The 11,591-nt window shown below is 43.9% G+C and overlaps 1 protein-coding gene across 5 annotated transcripts in view; it reads left to right on the plus strand.

Annotated features, from left to right (window-relative positions):
- atg13 (ATG13 autophagy related 13 homolog (S. cerevisiae)) overlaps positions 1-11,324 on the plus strand; it is a 95,770-nt gene extending 84,446 nt beyond the window's left edge. For all 5 annotated transcript variants that reach the window (XM_070899380.1, XM_070899383.1, XM_070899381.1 and 2 more), the window contains 4 exons: positions 1,258-1,335; positions 2,198-2,311; positions 7,967-8,095; positions 10,700-11,324. In XM_070899380.1, the coding sequence (XP_070755481.1) occupies positions 1,258-1,335; positions 2,198-2,311; positions 7,967-8,095; positions 10,700-10,777 (399 nt within the window). In that variant the 3' untranslated portion in view covers positions 10,778-11,324. The remainder of the gene's footprint in view (positions 1-1,257; positions 1,336-2,197; positions 2,312-7,966; positions 8,096-10,699) is intronic.
- Positions 11,325-11,591: the final 267 nt, after the last annotated feature.

Raw genomic sequence — 11,591 nt, forward strand, 5'->3', positions numbered from 1 at the left:
CTGCAGACCAGTCGAGAAGGTTGAGGAGGGATAGTTTACAATGGACACAGTGACATAGGGTGCCATTTGTGACTTTGATAAGGGCCGTTTCAGTGCTGCGGCATTGGTGACCAGTCCCCAGGCAGAAACTGTACCTTCTGTCTATGAGAATGTAATTAATTATTTGTCCAACCCCAAATCTGCCCACGAATTCCACAAGGCACAACCTTATTTAGTAACCTTTCGTGTGGCACCTTATCAATGGCTTTTGAAAATCAAGAGACACAGTGTCAACCAGGCCACCAACATGCACCAAGTTAGTGACTTCCTCAAAAAATTCAACCCAGCTGGAGAGACATGACCTTCTCTTCTAGAAGCCACATTGAGAGTCTCTACTATCCTTTTCTCTGTCAAAGTGGTTGTAAAGTATATCACTTATGATCCCTTCTAGAAGCTTGCCTATTGCTGAAGTTAAACTAATGGGCCTGTAATTTCCTGATCTGATTTGTTGCCCTTTTTAAATATTAGGACCACATGAGCTGCTGACTATATGAGCAAAGGACTTACAAAGCACAGTTCCCATTTCTTTTGAGCACCCTCTGGTGATGCCTGACTCAGCAGCTCAATTTGTTTTGAGATAATTTCTCTAGCCAGAAACTCTCAGTCCACTTCAATGCTTTCAACTTCAGCATCAACCCTACATTATTGGTAACTCAGCATCAGCTTTGTAGTGAAATTAGACAGAAAATAGCAGTTGAAAGTCTCTGCCATATCCTGGAATCCCACTTGAATCTGACCTTGGGAATCTATCAATGGCCCATACAGTACTTAATGGACTTCTGACTCTTAAAGCAAAAAGAACCTGGTGTTACAACCACAGCTCCAATGTCCTTTTGTCTGTTCTGATAAGCAGCTTTCATTTCCCATAGATTTGTTTGGATTTTGTAGCATCCTTAACAAAGCTGCTTATCTGTTCAGATTGACTGATCGAAGTAGTGTTTGCACTGAGGATGTAGTGAGTATAGGGAAATCGCATTTATCGGCATTGTACATTAGTGCAACCAATTACTGCTTCACCATGTTGGCGCAGACGTTTGTTGGATAACTTACCTCACATTTGTGTAGCCTAGTTAACATTTGAAATTGATAAAAATATAATCTATAATAGTTCATTATAAAAAAACCTTGGTTATTTTTGTTACTTCCTACTATTAAATGATCATATCTGTTCTTGTAACAAACCTATGTATCCTATTTAATGTATCCTATTTAATGCAGGTCACTGCTGCTAGTATGGATTTACCATTTGCTGTATTTGCACCAAAAATTGTTGAATCTGAGGACACAGATATCATGGTGAGTCTGCCTGGGAATATTAATGGGCCAATCTTCAGAAACTTGAAGGAATTTAAAACTGCTTTAGAGCATCTTTAGTGTGCACTGTGTAATGTTTTATACAGTGAAAAATACCACCTAGAAAGTGATACCAGTTAATTAGTGTTGATATTGTCTGGCCAAACCAGTGAGCAGAGGCTTCAGTTCAGTTTCTTAGAATGTGATTACCTCCCAGGTATCTAACATAAGGAACCATATATTATTGATCTCTATTAAAGTGGAGAGCCGCATACCACCAGAACTTAAAATCCTCCTATATCTTGCAAATTAATGTATCGACCTATCTAAATTACGATTAATCCTTTCTGACTCTCTTGCCCCAATTTTTTTTATATGCTGGAAATATATAGAAACACTTCAAGTTCAACAAAACAAACGTTGCTTCCTCTGCAGCTGCCTCAAGCTAGTGATGTTAGAGTCTTATCTTGCTTCCATGTTTGACTACCCACAAATTTAAGCTTAGTTTTAAATGTAAAAAATGTTTCCAGTACAGGGCATGCTAATTTGTTACAGGCAATAAGCTCCCAGGCCACTACAAATGGTACAGTCTCTTCTGCTGTTTGGGGATGTGCGAGAGCAGTCTGTACTTTCCCCTATTTCTGCTGTGGACTACCTCCAGAAGACTTAGCATGATATCTAGAATTCACCGTGTGCCAAATTATAACCACACATCTATGTGTTATCACTCAGTGATGCTGTATTTTAGAGTCCCATTTGGCTGCCAGCTAGGTTCTTTCTGTTTGTTATACAGTTTCCCTAAGTGTTTCAGGTTTGCAGTTCATTATATCTGAATTGATGGCTTCTTTCTGTTTTATTAACACAGGTAAATCCACCCGATTCCCCAATCGCAGAATCGCCCCTGCATGCCAGTCTTCACTCAGACCAGTCTAGTGGGAGCAGTGGCCTCACACAGGATGAATTCGTAATGGTGGAACTCGTAAGTCATTTACTTTTGGCATTTTGGGGAAACTATTGATGATTTACAATAAGTTGTAAAATTATATGAACCTTTTGACGTGTTTGATTTTGAGCCCTCAGAGATCATAAAATCATAAAGCACAGAAGGAGGCTGTTTGGCCCATCGCGCCTGTGCCAATAAAAAAATATTTTTTATTTTAATTTTAATATTGGTGATTCTGTATTTTTTCTCGCTGAACCCTTGACACCTGTGGAGATTGCAGTAAACTATCAGAAAAAGGATTGACTGTTCCTCCAACAGTTTATCCAGTGAGTAGCTAAACCATACAGGCCAGTAGGAACCCAGGTTTGATTTCCTGGTCTGTGACAAGTTAGCGAATCTCAAGCGGGGTTGCGTTAGTGGTGCTTCAATCTGCCTCTGAGTTGGGGAGAGGAAAATGAGCTGTGCTTCCTGCTTCTGATCACTATCCAGCACCTTCCTAGAAGTGTGCAACCGTGACCGTCGAGCGAGAACATACTGGGTTCAGTTGTGATTCCATGTCGGGTAGAATAGATGACAGGTGAATGAAAGCCGCTTGGATATGATATTGGAGAGCACCCTGTATCCATGGAGCCATACCCTAGCAAGGAATCAATGTCTTGAGGTAAAGAGGCAAGTGAAAAAGTGAATTAAAAGAAATGGAGAAGTGGGAAGGTATTGACTGATGGCCCTGAATCGTTACTATACAGATGCAGCGTCCAAAATCCGGAGTTCCGAAATGTTCCGGACTCCGGACCGATTGGTGGCAGGGTTGTCCGGAATCCGTAAAATGTTCCAGAATCCGGACCTGTCGACATCGAGGTCCCGCTGCTGCCCAACCTCTGGCCTCGCCTCGCCGTCCCTCGCTTCGCCGCCAGCGCTGCCTCACCTCGCGCCGCTGTCCTTACCTCGGGACCTCCTCACCGGCCCACTCGACCAGCTCTTCCTCTTTGGTGGGGCCCCGCTCGACCAGCTCTTCCTCTTTGTCGGGGCCCCGCCCGACCAGCTCCTCTTTGTCGGGGCCCCGCTCGACCAGCTCCTCTTTGGTGGGGCCCCGCTCGACCAGCTCCTCTTTGGTGGGGCCCCGCTCGACCAGCTCCTCTTTGGTGGGGCCCCGCTCGACCAGCTCCTCTTTGGTGGGGCCCCGCTCGACCAGCTCCTCTTTGTCGGGGCCCCGCTCGACCAGCTCCTCTTTGTCGGGGCCCCGCTCGACCAGCTCTTCCTCTTTGGTGGGGCCCCGCTCGACCAGCTCCTCTTTGTCGGGGCCCCGCTCGACCAGCTCCTCTTTGTCGGGGCCCCGCTCGACCAGCTCCTCTTTGTCGGGGCCCCGCTCGACCAGCTCCTCTTTGTCGGGGCCCCGCTCGACCAGCTCCTCTTTGGTGGGGCCCCGCTCGACCAGCTCCTCTTTGTCGGGGCCCCGCTCGACCAGCTCTTCCTCTTTGGTGGGGCCCCGCTCGACCAGCTCCTCTTTGTCGGGGCCCCGCTCGACCAGCTCTTCCTCTTTGGTGGGGCCCCGCTCGACCAGCTCCTCTTTGTCGGGGCCCCGCTCGACCAGCTCCTCTTTGTCGGGGCCCCGCTCGACCAGCTCCTCTTTGTCGGGGCCCCACTCGACCAGCTCCTCTTTGTCGGGGCCCCGCTCGACCAGCTCCTCTTTGTCGGGGCCCCACTCGACCAGCTCCTCTTTGTCGGGGCCCCACTCGACCAGCTCCTCTTTGGTGGGGCCCCGCTCGACCAGCTCCTCTTTGTCGGGGCCCCACTCGACCAGCTCCTCTTTGTCGGGGCCCCGCTCGACCAGCTCCTCTTTGTCGGGGCCCCGCTCGACCAGCTCTTCCTCTTTGTCGGGGCCCCGCTCGACCAGCTCCTCTTTGTCGGGGCCCTGCTCGACCAGCTCTTCCTGTTTGGCGGGGCCCCACCCGACCAGCTCCTCTTTGTCGGGGCCCCGCTCAACCAGCTCTTCCTGTTTGGCGGGGCCCCGCCCGACCAGCTCCTCCTCGGCGGGGCCGGCGACCCGAACAGCTCCTCGGCGAGCTCCCTCCCCCAACCCCCCCTTTCTGATGTTCGGAAATCCTAAAATACCCAAACCTGAGCTCTGGTGTTTCCGGATTAGTGACGTCAAAGTCCAGAAAAACGTGAAATCTGGAACGACCTCGATCCCGAGGGTTCTGGATTCGGGTCGCTGCGCCTGTACATAAAAAAAGTTGATCAGATAGTCTCGCTATTTTCTATAAACTTTTGAATATATTTTTCAGTACCACCCCAGAGAATGTTTATTTCTCAATTGCTGCCTTTTCCTGATAGCACAACTAAGATTGAAACTTGCCTTAAGGGGAATTATGAGCTAAAATCCCAACATTCCTTGACACAGTATATTGGAAGTACCTACTTGGCCTACACAGATTTATTTTAATACCTCTCGTAACATGCTCCTGAGCTGATCCTGAATCCTTGAGCAATCTGATCAGATTTAGAAATGTGAAAGAGATTAAGAACATAAACACATGAGCTGTTTAGAATAACAAACCTGCTCTTTCCACAGACCTTGTAAAACCAGCCTGTATGGACTGATGCCCCTAGTTAATCTTCTTTTGCATAAATGCTGTCTGAATCCCGACGGGTGTCTGGATCAAGCAGTACTCCATCATCACAACGCAGCTGTTTCTGGCCTCCACAGCCTATAACTCTACAGCATTTCTCAGATTAAGAAAAACATGCCAGAAAGGTGGGCACACAGAATAAATGGGTATAGAAAATTGGGAAGGCAAAAGCACAGTCAAAGTTTTAGAAAGCTTTTGAAAGCATACAGAGATAGCAAAACAGAAGGATTTAGGAAGAATTCCAGAGGATAGAGAATTAGTGGCCCAAAGAACAGCAACTGATAATGAAGCAGAGGAAATGGGGAACAAGGGGTATTCTGGTGTTGGGAGAAGACAATATATGGGGGCTGCTGGAGGAGACTAATGAGATTAATTGGGACGAGACGATGGAGCTGGAGGGGTTGTAAATGGGGATGAGGATATTAAAGTCAATTTGCTGGAGAACATAGACCCAGTGGAGCTTTGCCAGAATTTGGAATGATGGGAATGTGGGACTACGGGCAGAAGAGGAGATAGAAATTTGTAGATGTGACGTCACTACTGATGGTACTGGGGAAGTCGAACCACATGTTGATAAATATAAGTTGGGTTTTTGGTGACAAAGCTAGGTGCATACTTAGCTTTGATATCTCTGGTAACATGCGCCTGAGATGGTCCTGAATCAAATATCACTGTTTCCCAGGTGAATGAAAGCTGTGTCAACAGCAGATCAGACATGGGGAAGAGAGCTCGGCTGTGGGTTGAACAGAAACCAAGGTTCTGCACCTCCAAGAGTAGCCTGAGGAGGTTGATGGAGATTAGACTAAAGGCATCAAGCCCCTCCTCCTGCCCCAGCAGCACAGGAACCAGAATGTCTCATGGAGTCTTTGATCATCTTAGTCTATAACTATCCCAATTCTCAGCAAAATATTTATCAACGCCTTTCTCAAGGAGTTCGATGCAGAATCGACTGATTTTGCTTGGAGCCAGTTTCACATCTCCACTGCTCAGAGGGGTGGTGGAATTCTAGTCTTAACTGGAGCTTATTAATTTTAAACCTGTAATGATAAAAAGTGAAACTGAAAATCTGAAGAAAAAACACACATGCTGAAAGAGAAAAAGCAAGTTACTGTTTTGAGCAGAACCCATTAGAAGTTAAGCTGTCTTATAGCAACACAAGGGACGTTTTCATAAGCAGATTAAGTACCGTGAGCAGAAACTTGCAACCTTATGTGCAGTGAATGTGCCACGGGCTTACTGAATACCCTTTTATCATGGGACTGCACAGTATATGTCTTCATGCTCCCTGTCCACTCTGGAAAAATAAGTACCACTCTGTCATACTGCTCCATCCAGACTAAAACCAATAGGCCAATTTATTTACAAGATAGTTACTCAAGCAGAAAAATACAGTAAGAGACCAGCAGCATAATATTTGATTTAAAGGATACTTTTTATTATATTGGAACAGTTTGTGTTACATTGGGCTGGATATTCGTTCGGAGGGGCAAGCGGGACTGTTTTGAGGCCAGGAAACCTGGAAGTACGAGTTTACTGCAGGACGTCTTTTTAAAAAAAATTCTTTAGGTTTGCCGCTGCTTGCGGGTGGGAAATCCTGCAGCACGCTGGGTAGTTTGTTTTTCAAGTCTTTCTTTCCTCCTACCAGGCAGCATCCTAGTGAATCTGTGCTGTACCTCTCTATTACATTAACATCATATAGTTTGGAGCCGAAAACGACAGACAATACTGTAAAGGTTTATTTAGGTCCACCTTTACATCTATCTTTATTTTCTATACCTCTCGCCATAAAACCTTATTCACTTGAGATGCTCCGAGCTCCCATTACTATCAATGAGAATACCCCGAAAAACAAAGAAAACACAAACAATTTTAAAAAGCGTAACTTTTTAAAATGAATAACGTCTGAGAAAAATGTATTTTTTGAAAAAATGTTTCAAATGTTTTAATAGTGTTAAACATAAACTTTACCTTCATGGGCAGGGTTTTTAATATAAAAATAAGTAATAAAATTTAGTTTTTCTATCTTTTCAAACTAGTAAAAGCAGGCGTAAGAGTTTGAAGGACATTCGTTGGACAAATAGCCCAACTCTTCGCCCACTAAGGCCCTTCTCCCAGGGAAGCGCGCGATCTGTCGAAATAAATTTTGACAGATCGCAAGTTTGCACACATCGCACGCACCCGGAGGGGCAGCAATTTACGGGCCAATATCTTGTGACCCTGAACTCTCAAATCCTTACTCTACCACAGCACCCAGCTTTCCCCCATTGAAACTATTATCATTATTGCTTTTATTTTTTAACCAAAATGTCACATTTATTGCCATTGGATTCCATCTGCCCACTCCACCATATTATCAATATCCTTCTTTTGGTCCTCAGAATTATTTATTGTGCCTCCTATTTCAGTATCGTCTGCAATTTGGATACTCCTCCCTCTAGTCCTTTATCAAAAACTTTTGGCAGTTCTTTTCAGTATATTTCCATCGAGTCCCTGATGACACATTACATGGGCAAATGTCACAGTTGAGTCTTTCTTGGACGCTGCACATAGATTAGGTGGTGCAGAGCAGAGCAATAAAAATCCAAAGGATGCTGCCTGGTTATATTTTTGTTGTTTCTTCAAAGTCCTGATAGGGGCCTTTGACGATCAGATAGATTCTTCACTGGTCAGGCAATCAAATTGCTAAAGGTTTTAAACATGAACTCTCTCCCTTCTGAAATGTCTTTGAAGGGATATGAATTTACTCGTTTCGCAGACTGAAGGTTCACATGCTCAGTGATAACTCAAAACCTCAAATGATCTTATAACGCTATTAACTCCTGAACGATGGCAACATCATTAAAGCAGAGAACCAGCTAGACCAGATAGCCCCATAGAGAAGTCGATATTTCTGTATTAGCTACATCAGAAGCAAGACAAAGAAAACACTATACCCAGACTCGAGCTAACTAATGTCAGTTTTTATACACAGTTTATGTCTATGTCCTTTTATGTTTAACTTGTTTAAAAAAAAAATTATTAAGCTGAAGGTAACAAATTTCTCTTGAAATCTGTGGTTTAGAAGCCTGCCTTTTCTAAGGATGATTTTCTACCCATGGATCTGGGCACCTTTTATCGGGAATTTCAGAACCCTCCTCAGTTGAGCAGTCTCTCCATAGACATCAGTGCTCAGTCAATGGCTGAGGATCTGGTAAGAAAATACTTATGGACTTTCATTAAAATATGAATATATAAATCATTTGAATTTATAATGCAAAAGCCTAATAATAGGATGGAAATCATAGCACTTCCTGAGTTTGGCCAGTTGACATTTTGATGGCTATAGTTTGATGGGCTGCAGAAGCAAGTGTTCATCTGCTTCTTTAACTTTTCATTATTCTAATTTTGCTTACTATTTCCTCCTTTACACAGTTCCCTTAAGCTAGGGCAACATAATTGTTTAAGTAATGGAGAGCACCATGGTGTCACTTTGGAGGAGATATACTTTTAGCAGATCACATGATCTCTGCCATGTTTCTTCCTTTCCCCTCTGCCTACACAAACCAAGTTAGTTGGCTTACCATCATGAGACACATTTTTGAATCACCAAGTCGAACATGGTAGTTTGCTGTGATGGGTAGATTCGAGTGAATGGCAGACCTGGAACTTGACCCGATGAAGAAGCAGGTGATCACATTACCTGATTTGCTGGGACTAAATATAATGGCTTGTCTGGACTGAAATGCCATTCAGTCAGTAGGAGAGTGACTAAAGCAAAAACCTAACCGAGCTGGGAGAGGGATCATTTCTGAAAGCAGATGCATTTTAACATGATCTCTGAAAGGAAAAAAAATAGCCACTTGTGCTGCGTGTGTGCTCATTGACGGGGATAGGATCAACTGACACGCTCCTTTCCCTCTCTCCCTACCAACCATATATTTTGTTGACATTCATATCTGGGTTAACACGTGAAGAGTGGCCATTTGAGTGTGATGTCAGATGTGTGAAAGTGCATCTAGGTATGAGTTAACCCCTTTCGGGAGAGGAGCATTAGAGAACGTGAATCAAATGGGTGGACAAAAAGGACTATGTATTCTTAAATTGTGGCTATTTTAAAGTACATTTTCCAGAAGAACCCAAATACTTCAGCATTTATGGTGATATTTATGAGAATTATTTCCTCCTTTTAATGTTTGAAAGCCAAATTTTAAAAATACATTGTCAAGAATATCTAGTCATGAACAGACTTTGAGGAGGTGATATATTGTGGATGGGGAAATGCTGTGGATGTGGTATGCAAATTGAATTCAAAATTAATTAGAAGATGAAAAACAGAAAATAGCAGTTTATGGCAGAATGGATGGAAGTGGTTAGTGGTTTCCCCACAGAATCTGTTCTGGGACTGTTTCTGTTCACTGTGTACATCATTGATTTGGATAGCGGACTAGAGGGGGTGATGTCCAAAGTTGAACATGATACCAATATGGGAGGCATCATAAATAATTCTGACTAAAGGAAGCTGCAAGGGAATATTGATAAGGTGGTGAAATAGGCAAAAAGAGGTGTCAGGTGGAATATAGGGGCCCCGAAATTGGTGGACATACCGCCTGCGGACCGCCGACATACCGCTCAAAATTGCGAAATTCATCAAAAAATACCTACATGCCACCTGACGGAAAATTCACCAGCGACATACCGCCTATGGTATACACAACGCCCAAAATTGTAAAGTTCATCACTTACCACCGACATACCGCCGACCTTGCAGCCTGCCCTGGTAAAGGCGGTTTTAAGTCGATCTTTAGTCTGCGGTATGCATCTTTACCTGTGTTTTTTTTTTTATGTGTCTCTCCCACCCTCCTGTGTCTCTCCCACCCCCACAGCAGCGAACTCCCTCCACAGCAGCGATTTCCCCTCCCCCCCCCCCCCCCCCACACCCCACATACCTGCACAGCCGCTCAGGCCGGCCGTCTCTGGACGCTCGTCGTACCTCTCGGGGGGCGGAGCTTCGCAGCAGCATGTGCATGTGCACAACTCGGGAGCCAAAGATTCCCGAGTTAAAAAGGACTCACCGCCCATTGCACTCTGCTCGGCGTGCCGCCGAGAAAAAAAGTGACGAAAATTGCGCACACTCCGCCCCAGCGGTACCCGCTGGTATGAAACGACATACCGCCGAGAAATGGGTGGACTATCGGTTTTGACCAATTTCGGCCCCCTAATGACATTAAGTATGAGATGGTGCATTTTGCGTAAAAGTAATAATTATACTTTGAAGTGGGGAAGGCTGGGTGAGCAAAGGGATTTTGGAGTTCAAATTTGCAATACATGAAGAGCAGTAGCTCGAGTGGATAAGGCTATAAAAGTGGTGTAGAATATGAAGGTCGTGATATAAAGATGAATCTATATAAAACTTTGGTAAGACCATAATTGCAGTACAAACAACATGCTTAACATTTAAGAATCGGTTCAATAGATGGTTCGAGATATGGGGACAGGGCAAGTACATGGGATTAGTGTCGGTGGAGTGCCATGAGATCTTTCGCATCCTCCTGAATCACAGGCACAGGCAGATGGGGTCTTAGTTTAAAATCTCATCTGAAGAACACTGCAGCATTCCCTTAGTGCATTTCTGGAATGTTAGCCTAGATTATATGCTCAAATCGAGGTGTGGTGCTTGATGCTATATTTTCAGATTCTGAGTTGAGAGTTCTACAAATTGAACAATATGTAGGACTGTAATCCAGCAACATTTCACTAAACTTTCATAAAGAAGGAAAAGCATTTATTTTTCATTCATTTTATCTCTTCGTCCCAGGATTCCTTGCCGGAGAAGCTAGCAATCTATGAGAAGAATATGGAAGAATTTGATGCCTTTGTTGACACTCTGCAGTAACCATCGACCATATCTGATCCAGCTTCAGGAACTATTCCTGCAACAAGTACCGAGGTTGAAAGTTGTTTTTCTTCTGCTATAAATAAAATGTATATATTTTTAGAAGTACAGAATCCCCTTATTTCTATAGATGTTCTATCTGCAATCTGCAAGTACATTTTCTGGTTGTACTCACTGATTTGCTGCTGTAATTGAACAGTGAGAGTCTACCTTAACTTGCTGTACACACCCGTGTAAATATCTTGTAAAGCCAAACAATATTTAATCACTGTATTTCTTTATAATGAACTGGGTAGTTTTGTGTGTTTCTTGCAAGCCTGTGTTCAAAGGAAGGTTTTTAATTTAAGGTACAGCATGTTTGTTTCCAACCCTAATTTGTAGCTTGTCATCTCACTGTAGAAAAATAAAAGACAAGAACCAACAGGGCCAGTGTCAGCTTGGTCCTCTTGGTGATAAAGGTGTAAAAGTATTTCCTGTTTAGAATCGAAAATATCAATGAGTTTCTTCCCTGTTGCTGTGCTGATATAAAGCAAAAGTCAAATTGAAATAGTAGCATTTATTTTGTGCCTTGTCATATCATCAAAATGTCATGACAATATGTGAGCTATAAATTGGGAATACCCAAGTGGTTCAGATTCCAAGCCGGTCAATGTTATGGATGACTGACTCAGTATTCCAAAAAAGCCATAAATTGATTTGGTAATCGTGAGTGACCCTGATAACATAAGGATTCAAAGTCATGGCATCCTTGGAAGAAAGCAGCCACACACCAATCATGTGATCTGGGATTTGAAAATAACTGGACCAGGAGTCC

The sequence above is a fragment of the Pristiophorus japonicus genome, chromosome 14 (assembly GCF_044704955.1).
Source record: "Pristiophorus japonicus isolate sPriJap1 chromosome 14, sPriJap1.hap1, whole genome shotgun sequence".
NCBI lineage: Eukaryota > Metazoa > Chordata > Chondrichthyes > Pristiophoridae > Pristiophorus > Pristiophorus japonicus.